The 23,039-nt window shown below is 38.2% G+C and overlaps 1 protein-coding gene and 1 long non-coding RNA gene across 2 annotated transcripts in view; one reads left to right on the forward strand and one right to left on the reverse strand.

The window, feature by feature from the left end:
* LOC139677659 (uncharacterized) overlaps positions 1 to 2,872 on the forward strand; it is a 4,689-nt gene extending 1,817 nt beyond the window's left edge. Inside the window, exons 3-4 of the long non-coding RNA XR_011698896.1 lie at positions 462 to 510; positions 2,764 to 2,872. This is a non-coding gene — a long non-coding RNA (uncharacterized lncRNA). The remainder of the gene's footprint in view (positions 1 to 461; positions 511 to 2,763) is intronic.
* A 6,591-nt stretch (positions 2,873 to 9,463) lies between these two features.
* Positions 9,464 to 22,476, reverse strand: LOC139677414 (receptor-interacting serine/threonine-protein kinase 2-like). Its single transcript, XM_071567351.1, has 12 exons — positions 22,296 to 22,476; positions 21,436 to 21,601; positions 20,403 to 20,556; positions 20,047 to 20,202; positions 19,762 to 19,910; positions 17,840 to 17,889; positions 16,600 to 16,761; positions 15,767 to 15,852; positions 14,189 to 14,257; positions 13,729 to 13,897; positions 12,711 to 12,863; positions 9,464 to 12,300 (listed from the first exon to the last, which is right to left on the reverse strand). The coding sequence occupies exons 2-12, from the start codon at positions 21,585 to 21,587 to the stop codon at positions 11,981 to 11,983; spliced, it is 1,620 nt and encodes a 539-aa protein (XP_071423452.1). The 5' UTR covers positions 21,588 to 21,601; positions 22,296 to 22,476; the 3' UTR covers positions 9,464 to 11,980.
* Positions 22,477 to 23,039: the final 563 nt, after the last annotated feature.

A 23,039-nucleotide genomic window follows, 5' to 3' on the forward strand; every position in this document is an offset into this window, starting at 1 on the left:
CATTCGCTCTTCAAAAAAATGTGCTTATAAAATGAGTGCTAATTATAAAATTGCCTTTAGGAATAAGAAATAGATGAGAACTGAAAAGGCATGGGGAACAAATTATTAGGCATATTCTGTAGTATAGAGGATTTAGCTATTTTATTTTAGAACCTCGGAAAATATTTATTGGAAAAAGTACATATTTGGTGGTTTCAAAATAGAAGTTCACCCTCTGAATTTTGGAAACTTTGAACACTGTAGAGTTTGGTATGAGAGTCCAAGTTAGGACAGCATCATATGGGTAGATGATGCTTCTAAAATGTTTGCAAGTGACCAGAAGCAAACTTCAGAATAATCATCCAAATAGATATTTTTGTCCATTTTGGCAAGGTTCATACTTTATAAATTGTTTCTTCAATTTCACTGTGGAAGCCAAATGTAAGTCTGGACTCCTGACTTTATTTCTTCTCTTGTTACAGTTTACATGAACTGTATGGCTTATCCCTGGTGCTCCATAAATGGCCACTGGTAAGTGATGTTTATACAGGAGTGTGTATTCTCTAAGAACTAGCAGAGGAAAAAACCTAAAAAAGACTTTGTTTCCACTAGGATTTTATCTGATACTAATTTAATCAAGTGAAGATCTTATCTCCTTTATCTAGTGAGAACAAAGTCAAACAGAGCTTTGCCCTATCTGATTCTTTTTGTCTGACTAATACTGCCACTTGGGTGCATCTAAGAAAATGTAATTCAACTCAAAATCTTTATGAATAAACAGATTAAATACTTCTAAACAAACCAAATTGAACTTGCATCAGATTACAGGAAACCAAATCCATAGGATAGTCACTAAATGGTTTTAGAACATGACAAACCCAAGGTAAAAATTGCTGTCAAAGTGAATCTGAAACATTAAACATCAGCTTTGTACTTGTTCCCAAGTTCATTCTGATGTGCAGTGGGAGTTTAAGCATATCCTTAACTGCATAAGTCCCACAAGAATGTGTTGCTTGTGCACTTAATTCATGAAAGAATGAGCATGTACTGAGATCCTTAAAGGTCAGCACTGCAAGTGTGTTGGGTACATGTAAATAGTGCTCATTGCAACATGGAATGTGTGCTATTGACTGTCATGGAGATGTTGTTTCCAGCCATGTGTTTGATGGTTTATACTGGTCCCTGTTGAAATTTTACCTGAGTGAGTCCTGGACCACTTTCAGGCTTCTTTTGACATGTACATTCTGTGGACACAAAGTTATTTGTAGGGATCATAAAATTATTTGGGACAGTAAATCTGTGGCTTTAGCCAGATTCCAGGAAATAAAAAATTTTCTAAGTACTTAAAAGCAGAGATTTTTTTTGGTAGTTTTTCAACTTTCATGATTTCAAATAACAGTGTCAACCACGTATTCTGTAGTCTTTCAGGAGCACAACAGAAACAGTTTAAAAGAAGTGTAAGTGCCCTTGTTTCTTGTCTTTGGTTAAAGCTGAGTGACTGTTTACAAAAACAACTCACGGATCCTTTGCCTCTTCTTTTTACTTTCCTCTTTCCATCATAAAAATTTCTGCTCTAGGTGGTTTAAGTAGAGTAAGTGTTACAAATGAGAGTGTCTACAAGCACCCAAGTGCTAAGCAATTAAAGAGAAAGGTCTAAAATTAGGCTTCTAAATTTATCTTCTCCTGATCCTAACTGTATGTCTCCTCCCACTCCAATGGCTTTCAGCACTTTACTGGCTTTGGCGCTTGCCTGGCTGTCTCTGTGAGGCAATTCTGCTCACTAAGCTGTGCTCATAATCACAAAGTACTAATGTGGAGTAAGCAAGGAGCAGAGAGAAAAAGAAAAGGGGGAGGTAGTGGAAAATATCCCTTTAAGGAACATAAAATGTGGGATGTCTCTATCTTGTCCAACTGCACTTATTTAAATACTCTAAAGGTCGAAATTAATCCTTCTTTTCTGGAAAACGTAGCTTCTCTATGTATGTTCTATGTATGTACTGTAAAATAAGATTTAAGATCCCATCTTGAAGTTTTATTTTTCCTATTGGTTCTGTTACCTTTCAGGTACCTTTTCCCTGCCTCATTCACTCTCTCCAGAATTTATTATTTGCTTATACATATCTTTGTTGCATCTGATTCTAAGCTGGTTTTGTTCAGTGCTGCCCATGCTGCAGAGCAAAAGGGGGAATAGATACCTTCTAAAACACGGCCGAGTTTTCAAATGTTATCAGTAAAACTTTGCTAGGAGAGGAAAGAAACAACAGAAAATAAATCCACATCTTCACATAAACATCAAAGATCTCCAGTATTTTTTAGAACTGTTTTGATTAATACCACAAACTTTCTATTTTCATTTTACATTTCTTTTGCTCATGTAATCTTCTCTATTACAAGTAAAAGTTTTGCCATGTCAATTTTGGGGGTTTATTTGGAAAAAATAATCCTTTGTACATGGTTTGACTTGATGTTTTAGACAACTAAATCATTCATCTTTGAGACTCTACCGTTTGATTGTACAAATTGTCTTATCTATGTTGCATTAACTTCATGAGAATCTGGCTATTTATTAATGACAGTGAGTGAATCACTGGCTTCATTTCCTTGGGAAACAATGTTGGAGTTAGAATAATTTTTCACCAAGACCCATGATGCTGCAGGGACTTTTAAAAATAATGCTCTTTGTTCCTGTCTATTTTGAAGGCTATTAAAAGGGATTATGTATAGAAACAAGGGAGGATTTCTGGATGTAGCTTATTAAGAATAAATACTTTTTTCTTGTTTCAGGTCCCAAATTAGTATATGGCCACTGTGATTGAAGAATATGAAATCCTTAGTTATAATGTTTGTAACCCAGTTTGATACATTTAAATAAATTTCTTCTGCATGAGACAGTGCAAAGACATCTGTTGGTTTTGGCATTTATTTTATGTTATATAACTCTGGCCTTCTAATACAACTGCTCAGACGTTCTTTAAAAAAGCAAAGATCCTTCCGTTACAGATTTCCCTATATTTTTGTCAGTCTGTTCTTTATATACTTGTGGTGCCTGCCTTTCTGTCTCTGATCAAGAGCAGGAGTGTACAAGTTTAGAAGATTCTGATAATCCTCAGCAGTGGTTACACTGATACGCTGTTTGAAAGCAGCTGCTTACTGGAGGCTGAAGCCAATGTAATCACTGTGTTTGTGTTATCATGCTGAGTCCAAACTTTGCCAGTTAAATTCAACCAGATGTTCCTTAGCAGAGCTACTTTGAATCCAGCAGGTTACAGTACAGCCCCATCAGTGCTGATCCCACTCTTGCATTTATACTTTTAGTGCACTCCTGGTCCTTTTCTCTTAATTACTGAATTACCCTGAAGTGTTTGTACAATGCAAATAAACTTGTACTTTTAATAAAAGGGTTCCCTACCATATTATTTAGAGAACTTACAATAGCACAATACTTTACAGTGGTGGGAACAATTATTGGGTGAACAGAGAATAAGGACAGACTTTATTCCCTAAATTTTCTGATTTCTGCAGGATTGTGTAGTTTTATCTGATCCAAATTTAGGTTGCCTTTAAAAGTAAAGTTTTGCAAAACATAATCCCGAAGACCCTTCTGCATAGATTCCACACAACATGTGCAAATCAAATATGATGCATTTTGCCTATAATGGGAACAGACTCATGTATGTGAGGAGTGGGTAACAAAGCAGTTCTTATTCTGGAGTTTGTATAGCATAGGCATGCCTTGTAAAATAAAGAAAACCATGTTTTCCTCACATACAAGGTCGGAACACCCTTGAAGTTTTTGCTGAGTTCTTGCCCAAGACAGCATGTTCCATGAGTAAGATTTTTAGATTGTCTCAATATTTAAAAGTACACCCTAAAAATTGAGATGTAAAGTATCTTAATGCTAAGAGAGTCTTTAAGATTAGGGAAACAGTGTTTTATCAAAACACAGGGGATTTATTGCCAGTCCATTTGCCTTTGCAGTAAATAGGATATCTATTAATGGATTTAGTCTTTTGTCTGCCAGCACAGTTGCTCCAGTGTCTAATCCATTCTTTGCTAATATTAGAAGGTATTCAGCCCTAAAATTAAAGTTGTAGTTGGCTTTGCTAACTTTTCAGAAATGATTTGTGAGTGTTTTGCTCCTTTGTTCCACACTTGGCTCTTGATTACTTGGTGCATCCAGTGTCCCACAGAGCAAATTGTAGTGGACTAATTAAGAAGTACCAAGAGTTTCCCAAGTTATGCAAGATCCTCACAACTATGAAAAGCCTTTTCAGTCTCCCAGTCACATACTGTGAAGTGCTATAAATCAAACTTTTGAAAACACTCAGAGCTGTGCTATGGACAGTTACAGGTACATTTTAGTTCCAGACGAAAGTATTTACTGCTGATTTTTTTAGTACTGTTTTTTCTTCTTTTGAATCCCACAAGCTGCCAGCATTTGGAATACCAGTAACATTGATTTAATGAGACATGATCACTTGGGCAGTGTTGGTGACAGTTTTGTCTTTACTTTTACGTGAATCTGGAAGAGTAAGTGAAGTGAGAGCAGCAAGCACTTGGACTTCTCTGTCAGAGCTCAGGCAGGATGATGAAGGAAACTGAACCTCATGGTTACATGTGTCATATTACTGCTCGTGGAGGTCAGGGAGTTATTTTTACCTCAGTGTCACTAGTATGGGAAAATGTGGAAGACCTCAGCTTATGTTGAAACTACAGGAGATGACCAGGTTAATTGTTAAGATGGGTCATCAGTGTCATCTCATGCAACAGACAGTTGGAGTCCTGCAAGTGTCCTCACCCCACACTCCAGTCAGTTCATCACGTAGGTTGCTTGGTGTCCCACCACATGAACAGCTCCCCGTTTGTCCTTATTGCAAAGGACAAACTTTATTGCTGAAGGGTTGTATCACTGGGGAAATTGTTATTTTTGATTATTCTATGCTTGAAGAACGTTTATTGTCATTAACTATAAGGTTTTGTCATTAAAACAAACCCCAAAGATTTATATTAGGTGGCTGTGCTAAAACAATCAGGAGACAGCTGCATGCCTGTTGTTGGAATTAGATCAGTATATACCATACATATACCATGTTGTGAAATCCTGATAATTATCTTTTATTTTGTTCTTTAAAAAGGCTTCCTTTGTCCAAGAAAATACATCTGTGATTAAATAGCCAGCTGTAAAAACAAACGAGAAAAATCCTCTCCACATGCCCAAGCATATCTTGAAGTAACTGCACCTTTCCCTCTGCAGCTGTCACTATGCACAATTAAGTGGTATAATTAATTGGCACTGTTGTAAGCAGGAGAGGTCTGCCCATGGGCCAGGTTCACCTTCTCTTGCTACTGAAGATGAACATAGGACACACTGAACAAGAAATGACAGCTTTTACTGATGGGGTCTAATTTGGGTGAAGAAACTGAGAGTTACCGCCAGATTTAAATCAAAATAAATAGTCTCAGACCAGCTAAGAATGTGGTGGACTTGGCAGTGTGAGGTTTACAGTTGGACTCAATGATCTTAAAGGTCTTATCCAATCTAAATGCTTCTCTAAGAATGAATTAAATTGCTATATTGATATACTAGTAAATGGAGTAGAAGAAAGAATTTCTACTAAACACTTAAAATAAATAAAATTCAGCAGCTGAGGCATTCAAACCCCAACATATATCATATAGCATATAAAATTTTGGGTTTGAAATAATATAAAACAACATACAAATATTTATTCTCTTGTACATATTATGAATTCTCTATCTAAATGAGAGATTTCTGAAAACAAATAAATCTGCATCATATGATTGATTTCAGTGGAGAGAAAAGGTTTATCCAGACATACCAGACTACATTTGAACCAGCTCTGCAGGAGTCACAGCAGAAGGCAGGAGAGAGGAGTAATGACTTGTTTTGCAGAAAGCCTTCCCGAGTTGAAATATTTCTTTGGCTGTAAATCTTTTCGTCTCATACAGGGTTTAATAAAACCTGTCTGAGGCATGCAGTCTATCAGAAAAACAATCATGTTTCTGTGTGGGGTCATACCAGTTCAGCACAAGTAACAACCTATTTTTTGTCCTATTATTTTTTTGCATTTTAACATTGAATGTCATAAGGGTTGTGGGATTTTTTTTTTTTGCTATTCCTGCAGTTTCATGCAAAAAGAGGAAGGAAAGTACATGAAAGCAAAGAAAATCCTATTTTAAAAATTGAATAAGGGGATAGGAGAAAGTTCAAGGTAATAAATAATCCTAAAATAGTTATTTTTTCTACATGAAAAAATTATATATTTCAGTGGCTCTCTCAGCAAACATTTAGTGGATTGACAGAGATCTTGTTTGATAAAGATTGCTTTTTAATAAAAATGGAAAAGATTTTCATTGAATTGGAGAGAAGATGACCAACCATGATCTGCAGAGAACCAAAAATGTAGGAGAGCCTGCTTTTCCTTTTACAATTCACAGAAACACCGTAAAGGGTGGAATAATCTCCAGGGCTCTTCAATTCAAATTATCTCTATTCCATTGTCCTGGTAGGTGACTTGCTCGCAGGCACATGACTTCAAATGTAGGTGTTAATTAAATAAATAGTGATTGCATTAGAGACAGTTATGAATATTCATGTTGTGTAACTCCCAGCAAAAATACATTAATTTCTGCCTTGAATCACTTTAAACGTTTGTAGTGTGCGTAAATATACTGAACAGGCTGAGGTATTGTTTGTATTAATTTTGTCAACTAAAGAACTCTTGATGAATTAAAAAAACTTGCCATGAATATTGCTAATTTCTCTAGGTGTGGGGATGGAGCCTGTCTTCATAATGGCCTTTAAATCTTATTAAGCACCGGCTTGAAATCACAAAGCCATAGGAACAGACCAGCTGCTCTCTTTCCTCACTGCCTGTTCATTACCTGCACTCCACTCTGTGCTGTGCCCTTCATCTCCTGTTTGCTAGACCAAACACACAATTTTATCAACTTGTCCTTAGTTTCCTCACTGCTTATCAGCCTTCCTCTCTCCTCAGTCCATGGCTGGAGCTGAATATTCTTCCAGCTAAGCCATTGCCTGTATGGAATGGGGAACAATGTTTACTTCAGCACCTTGCACATACACAGCACCTCACTGTGTTTTCCTCCCTGTTCTCAGTTCTTTTGTGACAGGACACTATCACAGCACATGTAAGTGGAATAAAGACAATTTGTTGAGAACATATTTTGCAGCTGTTCCAAGATCAACAGTCTCATACCTTCAGGGATTTTTTATTTTCTGGGTGTATTCCTTAGTCACTTCTCTCACTTTTTTTTCCCCTTGGTAGCATTCTAATGAGCTGAAAAAAAGCCCTTTTTGGTGAAAGGACAAGAAATACAATGTTGGTAGTAATTCTGTTAACTAATATGATGCATTTTTCTTGAAATCCAAGGAAAGGACTTACTGTGCAGGACTTTCCAGAGCACAGCCAGGTTATTTCTGAAAGGGTGAAATTCAGCTGTGCTTTCTTCTTGTATTAGTATTGCTTTTGGTATGTGGAAGGTTCAAGTACAATAGTTGGAAATAGGTATTTAAATACTTTGGAATGTTGTTACATTTCAAGGGGTGAATAAGTTTTTATTCTAAATCACTGCCATTTAATTCATCCTGGCTGAAGGAGTCCACAGTTTCTTCAACTGATGTATGTCTTCTGAGAAAGAATAGGTTAACCTTAAAGCCCAGTGAAAATGGCAGTTTGAGGCTACAGATTTCTGTAACTCTTACTTGGGATGTATTCTCGGCAAAGAGTAGCAAAGGCAGGAAATAAGAAAATACTGCTCTCAAATTTCTGTCCTATCAGTACAAAAGCTGGCAATAGTATGCCTGAGCTTCTTGTCTACCATATTTTTGTCATGCTGGGATTAAGTAAAATGCCTGCAATTAATACATTCTTGCAGCTATGCTGACTTTAATGTAACACAAATAACTCATTAAATATGTTCTTTCCAGACCTTGTCAGGTAGTTTAATTTATGGTGGACTTACCTTCAAAACCCAGGAGTTTTGTTTAACTCAGCTGACATACCAGCTGTCAAGTGAACCATGTGCTCAGCTAAGGGAATGTAGTACCAGCCAAGCAAGGAAGGAATTACTTCCCTTGAAAAGCAAAAATCAAGCTATGCTAAGACCTTTTGAGCACCGGTAAAGTGTTTTGCAAAGAGGAGGGCAGGAAAAGAATGAAAGAGAATATTGTGCAAGGCACGATTTCTTGAGGCATAAAACCCCACAGCAGTCTGAGAGACAATGTATATTATTGGAGGAGATAATAGTTAATAGCACTGTAATCAATAAATAGCAATAAAGAAACCTAAATTCTCTGTGCCTGCCTTGATGTCCTTCCCTAACACAGGATTTGTGCATGCACTTAGCCTTCCTTGCAAATCTTCACATCAACAGCTCCAGTAAATAAACCTCAGCAAGCATGAAAAATATTTACAAGATTATGTAGGATTCAGACTTGCAACAATAAAACAAGAACCCTTGAGGTTTCATATGTTTTCATTAGTGCTTTATGTTTTGGCTACATTTGAAACTACCTATGTGGTGTGGTGTAAAACTCTGTGTACGTTAGCAGTCCATTAAAGCATTTTTTGAAATTTTCTAGATTAGTATTTTATGAATATGCACTTTTTATCTTCCTCTGATGTTCTCTGGAACCATTTAGCAGGCACTGGCAACTTTTGAGTGGTATTTATAGCTTTGTTTGTCTTGCTCTCTCCTGGAAGGACTAATCTCTTAAACATTTCATTCCGGTACCTCAGATTAATTTTCCACAAATCAACCTCAAACAAACTCTAGTGCAGACATTCTTACATTGCAGTAAGTATCCCAGCTCAGATAGAAGTGTTGTGTAGATAGGACAAAGGGCAAGGGACAGTCATCTTTTTGCAAATCAGCAAAAGGGCTGCAACCAGCATCAGAAAGAAAAATACATTACAATAAGTCAGGAAAATAACCATCTGCCTACTGTTCCTTTAATAAGTTTAAATAGCTTCATAAAATTTGAATATGACCTGTAGTTTTAAACATCTAGTAATTCTACTTTTGCCTTTTCTAAGTAACTGCAACAGAGAGCTTCACTGATCAGTTTCTATGATCAGTCCTGAAATGACTTTGTTATTCCCTTTGCCATTTTCTAGTTACCCACGTTTTTATATTTCCTTCCTGGAACTCCATTTGTTATTCACATTCAAGCCTTGTTTCATCCCATGGGTACAAAAGAACAGTTTGAGTCCTCTGTCTTTACTCTTGTTCAGTGTCATTCATTCTACACTGTTTGTAATATTCAGGTAATTGCAGATCACAGAGGCAAGGATAATAGAAATCTTAGCTAATGAACCAGCTTGGGCACAAGCAGAATACCATAAGCTTTAACCAGTTGGATATTTCACAACAGGGATTGACATAAGACATCGTGACAGAGCCAACACATTGCAGGCCTTAAGAGAGTATATATTTTTGGTGACACAAAATGATGGTGGTTTCAGGTCACTGTACTCTAGTTTTGCATCAAAATTTTTTATATCAACAGCAGTTTCATTTCAACACAGTACCATAGTGATAACTTGTGCTCCCACTGTTTTGATGCCGGTTCTGTAGTTAACAAATAAGACTGGGCTTAGGTCTGGCATCAGATTATATTCTATAGTAGGTGGCTGTTCCTGGAAAAGAGCCAAAACTGTTTATGTGTCAAAAACATAATGACAAAAATTCTGTCTAGCCTGCCAGCCAGCACATCTCCCAGGAATATAAAGTGTCCTGTGGAATGGTTTTGAAATCTGGTAATTAAGTTTCAACAGTATTGCCAGTTTCTCTTTTAAAAATCTGTAACTACTTCCTACAGGTGAAAGTTTACTTGTTCTACTCGGAGTATTTTATGCTTTCTAAAGAGGCAAAACACCATGGCAGAAATTCTTCTCCTTGCATCTCTTTTTTAGCACTGACTGTTGAAAATTCCCACTCAAAGCGTAGATTGAAAAAAATTCAACTGTGAAATAGATGTTTAGCTCCTTTAATAAGCAAAGCTATTGTCAACACATTCTGGTAGACATTGCTTTTAATTGTAACAATATTTTATCTCAAGGCAGTCTGAAAGTTTAATTAAGTTACGTAAAAGAAAATTATGTTTATGCTTTCGGCAGTTTTATAGCTGGAAATTTTGATGTAACAAATTTCCTATCTCTTAAGTGTGCCTAGACAATACATCATTACTGTATCTAAAATTGCAATCTGCCAAACTACTGAATTCAGTGAGAACTTTGAAGCTGCAGAGAGAATAAAAGCAACTCAGAGAAACAGAGTAATAGTTTTGCATTTGAAATACCTGTAGATTGTATTAGCAACTTCTCATGTTAATCCTGTGCCATGAAGCTTTAAGAAATCCCACTGGGCCTTCAAAAAACCAGCATCTTATATCATCATTTTCATTATAATTAGAGTAATCTTATTATTTTCCTTTATAATTTTGCTGATTTTGGCTGGGATAGAGTTAATTTTCTTCATAGTAGCTACTATGGGGCTGTGTTTTGGATTTGTACCTGAGAGTGTTGATAATTCAGGGATATTTTTGGTTTTGCTAAGCAGAGCTTACACAGTCAAGACCTTTTGTGCCCTTCACTCCACCCCACCTGTGAGGACACTGGGGGTGCACAAAGGGTCGGGAAGGGACACAGTTGGACAGCTGATCCCAGCTGGCCACAAGGGGTACTCAGACCATCTGGCAGCATGTTCAGCTAGGGAAGAAGTAGGAAGGGGGGGACATTCGGAGTGATGGCATTTGTCTTCTTAAGTAACCACTCTGTGGGATGGAGCCCTGCTTTCCTGGAGGTGGCTGAATACCTGCCTGACGATGGGAAGTGGCGAATGAATTCCTTGTTTTGCTTTACTTGTGTGCAGCTTTTCTTTACCTGTAAAATTGTATCTCAATCTATGAGTTTTCTGGTTTTCTGTTCCATGGTGCTTAGTTGCCTGGTGGGGTTAAACCACCACAGTTCTTTTTGGCACCCAATATGAGGCTTGAAGAGTTCAAGGTAACAACAGATTTAATTGGAATGTGCTAGATCAAATTTATAACTTGCCATGGGGCTTGCTGGCCTTCTGTACATTAGTGGCTGACTTTTTCTTTCACTGCTTGCTGTACCACTTATCATCTTACTCTACTGTGATGGGAACATTTTGATAAGAGCAGTGTTCCAGTGCTGCTGTACTGGACGAACTGGAACTGCAATTTGAACTCAGTCAAAGGGTCAGTGACCTGTGGATGAGTCCCCGCAGCAGCAGGATGATCCAAAGCATCTGTGTCCTTGGATAAGTCCAGAAGAAGGCAAGAAAGCCTGCAGGTATTCCCAGGCGGCCTCCCATCTGAGTACAGCTGTGACAACAGTGCAGCAAAACCACCATTTCAAAATGATCAGCTTGGCACCTCTTCTGCCTGGCTTGATTTTACATTTGAACTGCAGACATATTTAGAGAACTATATGGATGTAAGGTAGTAAGTTTTTCCATTTAATGAGTACTCTAATTCCCACCTCTCCGTAGTACTGCTGTAAGTGCTGGATTTTCAGAGCATTTTCTCCTCATCCGGTTCTCTATTGTTCATTATCCTTATTTTGAAGGATTAACTAACAGCCATTCTTCCACAGGGTGACTTCCAAAAAGTCATGATTAATTTTCCTCCCTTCTAAAAATTCAAGGAAATGTGTCATCAGACTTGAACTATATTTGCTGTGGCATACATTGCACTTCTCCTGTCTCTGAGGTCCAAATTAGAATTTTTTATACCAGTCTTGACAATTTCTGCTGGCAGTGGTTGACTTGACCTTTTAATCCAGCTAGCTTTTTCCACTAGAGGACTAAAATCATGGGCTGTAGGAAGGAGTGACTTCAGTCAGTGGGTTATGAGAAATGAATCATTATTATGAACCATTGCCATTAGAAATTACTAGCGCTCAGATGAATATAACAGACTGCAAAAACTAAGTCACAACAGCCTGTTTATCTTAGAAGGACAGTCTGGGCAATAAATGACTCGTCCTAGAGGGCTAGATTTGAGCACTGAAAGTACAGTCACTACAACTTGTGCTGCCCTCTCTCCGAGGCAAAGGCAAGTGTCCAGCAGTGCCCGAGTGCGCCCCATCACTGTGGGGTAAGAGGTGATGGTTTCATAATCCATTCGGGACAAGGTTTGCTGTGAGCGAAGGACATCGAGGATGTGGTTGAGGCGTCCTTCTGTCATGCAGTTCAGTATGGCCTGTCTCTGGCAGATGAGCATTTGACAGAAGTTCCCTTTGCCGCAAGGATCTGGAACCAAAAAATGAAAAGGAAGTGAAAGGCTAAAAAGGAAACAAAATGAGATAAACTAAATGCTATTTTCTTTCAGAAGTTTTTAGCAAGTGATTTTGTAATTTTATTACAGTCTATTCAGAACTGTTCTCAGTCTCGCTGTGACCCTGGAAAAGAATGTTCTGGACAATGACCCTGGAGCCAATGTTCTCAGTGGTCAATGCCTGAAATTCTGAGAGCAGAGGAGTAGCTATACACAAATAGACTCATGAGACATTTGTAGCAAGTTAGGAGCAGCTATTACACAAAATACCTGAAAATGTGCACAAAATTTAGAAATATTTGTGTCCTCCAATTTTTAAACAATTTATTCGCTGAGATCTGGCTAAGGCAGATATTGCCACCTCAGACTGGAAATGGTGCCTTACCTGTTACTGCTTGTCCAAGCTGCAGGGGTTGTGGTCTGTGCTTAAGAGCCAGTGGTGGGGCAGGATCCGGACTGCTTTGTCTGTCTGCAGTTGAAGCAGATAAAGGAATTGTCCAAAAGGAGTTTGGTTTTCTACTCTCAGAGCTTGGGGGATCTAGAAAAGGTTAGGATGAGCAAGATTAGACCCTTGAATTGAACAAGAATAAGGCATTTGTCACCCACTGCAGAAGACTGGAACTGAAGTCCGACTTGAGACTGCTTCCTTACTACTAGCTATTCTTTGGTCTGTATTCCTACATGTTTCTGACTTTTCCAAACTGTAGAAATTTTTATTGGAATTATGGTACGTTTTGTTCTGTCCATAAGTCTGACAGCTATTGATCAGAACTAAAGTGCTTGGAAACACAGATGTTGCTACAAGTGATTGATTTCCTTTATCTCAACTTTTGTAACCAAAGGCATGAGAATTACAGAAAATCTCCTCTTGACATAAGTTCGTAATGTAAAATGATAGGACAAATCCCCACTGAAAAGATAAAGGAAGTTATTTACACAGGAATGGTAATTGTCAGGAATCATTCAGACATTCCTGGCAACATAGTCTTTTAAAAAAATATCTCCTTCTCTTAGCAAATTACAAAAAAGCAGTTATTCCTGGTGGCACAAAGCAGTGTGATTCCCAGGACTTGTTCTGTCAAAAGCAACAGACAATATTTGATGTGTGAGGGAAAGGCAGCTCTTCATTTACAGGTCAGGATTCTAAAAAAAAATAAATTACAATTAAAATTAGCAAACCCAGCTTTTTGGTCTATACATTTAACCAAAAAACATTGTGGTGTCTCTGGTTTCCTGCAGTGAGCTCATGTTTTGGATGGTACCAGTAGAGGGCACAGCTTTACCCGGAGAAGAGACAATTTTACAATTTTTTTAATGGAAAATATCATTTCTATATGGAGCAACTAGTAGTATTTATCCTTTTCATGTAATAGCTGGAGCTGAATATAATTCAAGATAGACACCTTTTCTTGTTGTTGCATTCTGTGGGACAGTATTTGACAGACTCATCTCAAGAATATGATCTCTTCCTGCATTATTTCCACTGCTATCAAGTAGACCAGTCAATGAACTTGGCACTACAGAAGGAATTCTCTTGCTGATTAAGTGGTTGTTTTTCTGTGGACAGATGACCTGAAAGAGATCAAAATAGAGAAAAGTTGTCTTCTTGGAAACTTTTGTTCCAAAATCTTTTTTAAACAGTAGAAGTACAAAAGAAATCTTAAGTGGAAGAGGTTGTGTTTGCAAGAGCATCAGAGTCAGCTGCTTTGAACAAGGTGAAACAGTGGGGTTTGTTGTTTACCTGGAGGGAGTTATCCTGGTTAGGGGCATTTTGCCCCCATGTTTGCATTATGCATTGTCAGGGCTGTCAGGAGAAAGAAGCAGCTCCTGAAGTACTTTAAGACTCTCATGCCATGGACTCACCTCTGAATTGCAGATGCCTGTCTGCAACGTGTATGTTTCTGAACCTTTGCATGCATCAAGCGCTCTCTCCTGGAAGGAAAAAAGCACAGGAACTCCACTAAGTATAGACATGGTTTGTTCAGTTCAGAGTTGTCAGGAGCAAGAATTCATACTGACAATATATATTATACTCTAAGGTACACTCATATATAGTAACAGTGAATTGCACAGAGCAATTTTGCATTTAAATACATGTAGGTGGGCATAGAATTTGACACAAAATTCTAGCCTGTGACTTCTTCTGGTGTTTCAAATTTATTTTAAAACCCAGTTTTGAATCATGCATGGAAAGGTGAAAATCAGCCTATATTGACAGAGACTGGGCTAGCTATGACATGTTTTCCTTTAAGCACCCAAAGAGCATGGCCATCCTGTGTTTGGTATGCCAAACTGCCTGCAATAAGGATGTCTCAATACTTGTAACTTTTTTCCAGTTTCTACAGCCACAGCAGTTTTGTTAAAGTATTTTTTAGTTTTTATACTTCAACAGTTGTGAATCAATGAATTTTCAAGAAACTTCAGTATCATTTTCACAGCAATTTTGAACTTATCAGTTCAGTTGTTTGAACAATACATATTCCCTTCACTAATTCAGCAAATAAAAAACAAAACCTTGCTCAGGGGAGATGGAAGCATGAGATCATGGAATATTTGGCAGTACAGTCTTAAATAAACTTCAACAGCAGTAAAAATGACTTTGACTATAACTATGCCAGCTATTAAAACATTGATCAAGTCTGTTCCATAATTCCAGAATGTGATTGCAACATGTAGAAATAATCCAGCACACAACACACATAGGCACAGCAATGAAACTGAGGACAGAGCATGGGTTGTGTAAGGCCAGGTGGAGTCAGAGCACTTGCTCAAGGGCCAGAGCATGTGTCACTGGTTTCCCCACTGTGATTATCTTAGTTACCCAGATAGGATACAGCTCTATTTGTGGCAGTCACATTTGTGCCAGATTTCCCATGGCACTGTAGACATATATGGAGTGAGCTGTGTCCCTCAACTGTTGGCTGTTTCCAGTCCATTCCTGTGGTATCAGAGAACCTCTGAGACCACAGGACAAGCAGTGCCTGAAAGCATGTCCATTTAGCACAGTGAAGTGTGCAGAACAGTTCTGATAGTGGTACTGCTACAACAGTACAAATGCTGTCCAGGTTTGGAACTAAGTGTGTCCTAATCAGTACATACAACAAAATTGTCCTTGGTTCTAGCCCTAATCTGAAGTACTTGAGGCAAATATTTGTTCTCACTGACATGACTTTACCAGGCTGACTACAGGTGGTGACTGGAAAGCAGCTATCATAGTTTTATAATAGCAGGTAGCAACAGACTTATTTTCTAGGGAACCTCACGATATATTTTCTACAATTTCTGAATGAACCTGAAGTGCCAAAGGGTATGCTCCAGCTGTCTGGCATGTCCAGTAAAACAAGCAAGACAAAGCCTTTCCTGGTTTTGGACCACAAAGATTGCAATTGAATGAATCAAGTAATGTCCTTGTAGGAGAATAAAATGTAATTTTGCACTAACCTTTGCATCCATCAGACTGTAGATTGCTGCAGAAATTACCTCCTTATTTATACCAGTCAAAATTCCATTTAGAAGGACTGCACATTCTGCAGGGGTAACAAAGCGTTTTAAATATCACATTGTAAATGAAAGCATGTATATATTTAGGCAGGAGGATATGGCAACTAACTTTACTATTACATTGATAAGCTGGATGAACTAGAGGAAATAGTTTAACACAACTTCCACCTCATGCTTCCGCTTTGTTTCCTTTTTGAACTGATTTTAAAGAACAGTTCCAGTCACATTAAAATCACATTTTCTTAAATGTTCACACAGATCTAGAGAACTGACTTACAGAAGGTTTACTCAGGACTGAATGAGTCTATCACAATAAAGCTGTATGCAGATTGCTTCCTCAGCACTTCAGAAGTCCTCAAATATCACAAATTTAACATTGCTTAATTATCTTTTTAAAATTGTTATGCTAAACATAACAATTCCACTAAAGTACACAATGATAGCACACTTCAAAGGGAATTGGTTGTGCATTGGAATCAAGAAATGCTGAAGACAGTTTAAACATTGTTAAGCTAGTGTAAAAATATATATAATATATATATATATATGATAATATCCCTTCCTTTATTTTTCTTTTAAGCTAAACAGAATTTTGGAGACAATTAAGTCGATTTCTGGTAGGAAGCACCAGTCAGAAGAAACATTTAAGGGACTCTGGTGATCTAAAGACTGCTTCCCCCTTGGTTGTTCTGTCATCTAGGGTGCTAGAATAATGTTCTGGAAAGACTGTCTCCATTACAGATTTTGCACAGAAAGCAAATCCTGAATGTTACCTGCAGCACGTGGTCTGCAGTCTGGCTCTTGGTGCCAGCAAAGGGCAATAAAGTGTAATAGCCTATTCCTCTCAGGCAAATTGGTTGGTATAAACTTTTCTGAAAGGCCAGGCCTCACGCTGCTGCAGATTGCTGTCAAAACTTCCAGCAGGGTTGTTTGACCTGCAATTTAAAAGAAAATGTCACTGCAAAAATATATTCAAGACCACAGAACCCACTCAAATTACATTCAGCGTAAGTCATATTGTGCATTTTAAAACAAAGGCTTCTTTTTTTAAAAGCAAAAATGTATTAATACTCTTGTAAATAGGTGTGTCAACCTTCAACCATAGCTACAGCTACTTATTGGAACAGGGCACTTCAAGATAATGACCTCTGTCCAAATATTGAGCCACTAATGGATATATAAACTTGCATTATAGAGCACATGCACAGATACCTCAGGAATACAGGTTATTGTTCTAAGCATAGTTTTGTATAAAGTCTTACTCTTGCATTGTAAGAATAGAACTCCTACTGTACAAAAAATAAAATCTACTTGGAGCAGCCTCAAGATGGCAGCCCTAAGCTGTGCAGACATGAAGATATTATTCTATGCAGTACTTGTCAAAGGTCCTCAGTCAGTAAAATACAGGAGTCATTCTATCAGTTTTGCCATGCAGAATGAAACCCATAGCAAAGAAGCCTTTCATGAAATATATGTTTCGCTTCCCTTTAGAAAGGGATCATTCCTAGATTGAGACAATTATTATTTGCAAACTAAGTTCTTTAAGTACCAATCAAGAAATGTCAGTTCATGCTTCCTTAAGATGATTCAGCATGAACTGACATTTCTTGATTGGTATTTGAAACTCATGGCAACTGTAAAAATGAGTATTATGCTCATTCAATTAGCTACTTGTCACTGATTTTAAAATCAGAACAGACAAATGTGAAGTGATATTCCTTCTCACTCAAGGTAAATGGAAAACCCAGCTCAGTGACACAGTGTTTCAGTGAGCACAGAGAGATGCTACAAATGGGGGAAGAAGCATCAGCTTCTTTGGAAACACTGAGGATTTGCTGAAAATCTCAGTCTTTACATCCTGTAATGTGGAGATTTGTGCTTTAATAGTAAGAGAAGGCAAAGGGAAATCTGAAAATATAGTGCTGTTTGTTATGACAATTTCCCTAAAATAAGGGAATTTGTGAACAAGTTTTGGACAATACAAAGTCTGACATGAACAACAGAGATAAATACCTTCAAAAGGTTTCCGTCTGCTGAGGCTCTCCCAACACAGTATTCCAAAACTGGAAAAAAACCCAAAACAGTGAAAAACTATTCATTAGTTTGCAATCTGTATCTATGTTCTCATTTCTTAGAGCAAGTTTATTGCTTTAAGAGAAAGGAGTTTTTCCAAGATAAAGTCTATCCAAGTCTTTCCTAATTTGATGAGATCCTTTTCAGTTTTCAACTGAGCTGCTCTTAAACAATAATAAGTTAAAATTTACAGTTTTTTAAACCATAGGTTTAGTTAGAATTACATTTCAGGTTATCACCTTGTCTCTATTTGCTCTTATGAATTTTGGAATCTTCTGTTCTCTTTCCTCTATAATTTTTGTTCTGTTTTCAAGTAATTTCAACAGCAAGTGGAAGAGCTGGACTTTTTGCTGGGTACCAAAAAGCACATCAGTTAACCTACAAAAGCTTGATTCTGGTGCACTGTGTGTCTGTTTTCTTCAGCAAATTTTGATAGGGCTCTAAATACGTTTTTCTTTCTTTAATATCCTAGGAAGAATTCCAAGAATACCACAGATCTGTGTATATAACCCACAACTCTGATGGTATAAAATACAGTTGTTTGATAAAAAGATCAATCTACAAAATCAGAGGCAGAAGAGAGGGGCCTGCTGGAAGAGAGAAAACAGGCTACGGATGAGTCAGAAGCAAAGCAGGCAAAGGGGAAGAGGCACTTCCAGGATAAACTTATCTGCTTACTCATACACCTCGCTGTAGTGAGGAGTGATCATATTTAAAAAGAACCTCCTCTTCTGCCTTACTTTCACGTAAAAATCTAGAAGTGCTTTTACTTACCCTCTCTAGGAAATATTAATACAATATGGACCTACATGTAACTTAAATGTACTTAGTATTTCATATATGACACATATTTTTGTTTTCTGTGTTGCACCACTGTCTAGATATACACCTGTCTCATGCATCTGAGCATATTATTATATAACATATTATATAATAAATATATACATGATATAATATATATTTTATAGAGTATAAAATATATATTAATTAAATGTTGGAAATCTACTTATGCTACTTGAAAGTAAGGCTCCGTTCTTCCTGTGCAAAAATCTTGTGTTTGTGAACAACAAGAGATTAGCCCCATCATTTATAGGTGTCTTCAAGTGTATGAATTATTTGATTTATCTTAGAGCCTGCCTTTGTGACAATAGAGCAGGGGTTTAAATGTGCTGGTTTCATAAAGACTCAGAAATCAGAAGAGTGATGTCCTTAAAAGTTATTTGTAATATCAGTCTACAGCTCTGCATGCTGGTTGTGATCATGGATGTCACAGTTATGATTTGAGGTCCTCTCATTTACAGAGGCAACCACAGTGCATGTGACATACCCAGAAGGGGCATGTGACAGTAGGTAATCTCCCTCCTTTGTATAAATTGCTTTGTTAAAAAATATGAATGTTTGAGTGTCTCAGTAAATTATTCCAGCAGAGATTCCATAGGACCATAATGGGATGCTACTGAGGGAATGGTCTAATTTTTACCTGGGCCTCATTTAGGCATAAAGAGTTCTTCCAGAAACTAAAGCCAACAAAAATTCACTCTTACAAACTATGTGAAGCAGTTATGAGGTTCCTAAATAAATCTGAAAGTTTTGGCAGCTCTTTTACACTTTTAAAACATTTAGGTCCATTATATAAATATTTATATGACTGACTTTGAGAAAGGTTCTTTACCTTGGTATCTTATTCACCAAATATGGGGAATTAAAATTTAATTCATTGCTGTAATTGGCCTCATGTGAAATACTATCCCACTGCATTCTGTAGGTCTGGCATTTCTACTGTAATGTCTTTGAAGAATTTTGGCAACGTTGTAGAGTGTAGCATGGACTAGGTGTGACCTGCCCTCAGAAATTCCATTCACCTGTAAATGTCACCTTCCTGGGAAGGAAGGCCTCCTTCAAGGATTTCAGGAGGGAGAGACACGAAATCCTGGCAGTTTCTCTGGTTGCAGTTCTGCAGGGCTGACCTCAGTTGCTGTTTCCTCCAGTTAGTTAGACCATAATCTGATATCTACAGAAGTGGGAGAAAAAGTAATTTTAGTAACAGTACATCAAGTCTTGTTACTAAATGTTGACTATTAAGATAAATACGTGCAGCAATACAATCACTGGATTTTACATTAATAGATTAAAAGTTGAAGCTCTACCTTGGCTCTGTACTGCACATCCAAAAGCACATTGGAAGGTTTCAGGCTGCAGTGGCAGAGAGCAGGTTTGAGGCTGTGAAGGTGATGCAGCCCTTCAGCCACATCCGACAGGATCCTTATGAGTAAGGGAAACGGAAGTTCTGGGTACAGTTGATGCTAATTAACACAAAACACAGGGTTTGGTGGTATGAAATTGTTACTGTTCACATTTTCATTTGACAATAAACAGAACTACAAAACAAGCACAATCCAGAAACTGAAGAACAGATTGTGACCGTAATTTACATGCTGATTATTCTTTGTTAGCTGATCTTTTAATTCATTTTGTCCCCTAGAAGACAACATCTTTTACCTACCTCATGGATGAGCGAGTGGAGGGATCCATTGTTCATCCATTCCGTCACTATCCCCGCAAGTCCGTGGCACTGGTAAATCCCAAGAGGAGGCAGGAGACATTCAGACTTGTAACATCTGACACTTGCTATGTCCTCAAGTAGCAATTTCCACTCCCTGTAAAAAAAACCAAGTTAGGGACATGTTAGACTGAAGGGAATTTCAGCTAGAGATGAGATATTGTATGAGAGAGAACCACATGGCTGAGCACAAGCTACTGTAATTCTACCAATAAACAAATATTACATATCTTCCAAGCGATTCTAAGAAAATTAATCACAGACTATTCTGAGTTGGAAGGGACCCGCAAAGATCATCAAGTCCAACTCTTAAGTCAATGGCCCATACAGGGGATTGAACCCATGACCTTGGCATTATTATCACCAGGTTTTAACCAACTGAGTTGATCTCAGTGATCTAAGCAGTCTCTCGTATAGTGTATTTTTGCAATATAAAGTGAAAGAACTCAGGATACTTTAATGTGAACATAAGAATACAGTCTGAAGCAGGATTGAAGTGTGAAGGCAGGAGAAAGCTTGTATGGTGTCCTTTTGCTATTAGTGACATCCGTGTTCACAAGGAATTGATGTGCTTCCCTGCACAGCTTTCTGCCAGGTAGCCCTGGCCAGTACCCTCCCTCCTGCCATTTTTCCTGCTCTCACCTGTACATGCTGGATTGGATTAAATTCAGTTGAGGTCTCTTCAAGGACCTCTGGAAAGATAATCCCATACCATGCTGGTGTTACTGGTCAGGGTTTGTATACATTACTATTATACATAATCAGTGATTTCAGGAGTAAGCTCTACTTTTATAAAAAATTGCAAAAAACTATAGAGCTTGTTTCTCAGTAAACTTGCCTCCAAACTGACTCTTGGCTAGTCAGGATTTCTAGGAATAGAGACGTGTTTAGGGATGTGCCACGATTCCCTCTGGTGCCATCACTGCAGGTCTGTGCTGCCCACCTGTGTGGTTACTTGGCCAAAGAAGTCACGTACCTCTCTGTAGTGTCCTGGCTGGTCAGCAGCTTCACAGAGATGGGAGTGTTCCAAGAAATATGAAAGGCTTTGAGTGCAAAGCCTGAGCCTGTCCTGGCCAAGGTAAAGCTATCCAAATCTTCCAGGGCTACTACAGGTAATGGATTGGCCATTTCTTGATGGCTGACTTGGGGAAAAAGTGGGAGAAAGGAAAGAAGTTTCAAGAATTACTTTTTGTCACTACTACTAAAGCACAGTGAAGTTGCACCACTTCAGTCTTTAGTTACAAACCATGCCATGCCATGCCATGCCAAGCACCATTCTCTCTGTGTCTGAGTTTGTACATCTGTCTCTATACCTCAGCATCAAGTGATTTGCTGAAAATCTGCACAAGAGTTTAACCCTACCATGAGAAATTCAGGGTGCTACTCAAATTCCTAAAGCAGTTGGAAAGTCTAATCACTGAATATGGGACTGTCATGGAATTACAGATAATAAAGTCTCTCTGCGATCTCCAGATCGCAAGGTACCAAAGACACTTTTTCAATAGTTCTGCACTTTGGAAAGCTTTTTCTTGTATATACTTTTAAAATCTCACTATCAAATCCCCAAACTAGTTTTCCATAGGTGACCTACACAAGGAAGAGTTTTATTATTTAGCAAGACACTGGAAGTCTTGGATAACTTTGTCATCCTCCCCTGTGCTGGCAGGAGCATGAGGAAGACTGCTATAAAGACATTCATTTCAAGTTTCTAATTAGGAAGTAATTTTAAAAAAATGATTCGTAGCAAGGACATTTCCTTAGTATGAGAGAAGCTCTTTGTTAATATACAATTATACAATTCTCAGGAAAAGAAACTGAAAATAAAAATCAACTTACCTCTGGAAATGCAAACTTAAAAACTACGGGAGGATGGAGTGAAGCTGTTGCAGATACCAAGTGTGAGTCGGCTTTGAACTGGATTCAAACACAGCTCGAGTTTTCCTGCCGGTGAGTCAGTTCATTGTTGATCTCTCCCTCTATTGGCTGTCTCGGAACATTTGGTGTTTCCTGGTCGGATATACAAACTTAACTCCTTGGTGACTGCCCTGAGTGTGATGACAGAAAAAGAGGTTGGATCGCTGCTTTTTCCATAGCGAGGAATACCAAGAGGGAAGGCTGTGTAACACTGAAAACCAGCCCGGGTATGAAGAGTGCAGAGCCACACACAGACCATGCAGCTGGTGCTGATCTCTGCAAGGGTCAAGCTGACAGCACAAGTGAAAAACCCCTTAAACTTTTTAAGCCAAGTTGCTGCTAAACCAGGAAATAAACGCTGGGTTGCTGGCAAGAGCGTGGGCAGGCACAGGGTAATGTGGGGTTACAAAGAACTGAGGTTAAGTTGGCTGCCAAATAGCCCTGCTAAAGGGGATGGAGCCATCATGGTGAAAGTCAGGTTGGTCATGAGCCAAGGGTGTTCTCATCACAAGTGGGGGAAATTACATGCTGGGCTATGTTAGAAATGCAGTCAGGAAAGTGACAGAAGTCACTATCCCTCAGTACTCAGAAACTGAAGTAGCAGCTGAAATACTGAAGTGATCTTCAGGGCCCTCAGTTCAGAGAAAATGTTGCCAAACTGGAGAC

Source organism: Pithys albifrons, chromosome 12 (assembly GCF_047495875.1).
Source record: "Pithys albifrons albifrons isolate INPA30051 chromosome 12, PitAlb_v1, whole genome shotgun sequence".
In the NCBI taxonomy this organism is placed as follows: Eukaryota; Metazoa; Chordata; class Aves; order Passeriformes; family Thamnophilidae; genus Pithys; species Pithys albifrons.

Bases quoted from the DNA above. Each gene is read 5' to 3' on its own strand.
- LOC139677414 (XM_071567351.1), bottom strand. From the start codon at position 21,587: ATGGCCAATCCATTACCTGTAGTAGCCCTGGAAGATTTGGATAGCTTT. The intron at 20,557-21,435 runs GTACGTGACTTC...TTTTTTTTACAG, and splicing joins AGCCAGGACACTACAGAGAG to GGAGTGGAAATTGCTACTTG. The intron at 15,853-16,599 runs GTAACATTCAGG...TTACCCCTGCAG, and splicing joins CTGCAGACCACGTGCTGCAG to AATGTGCAGTCCTTCTAAAT.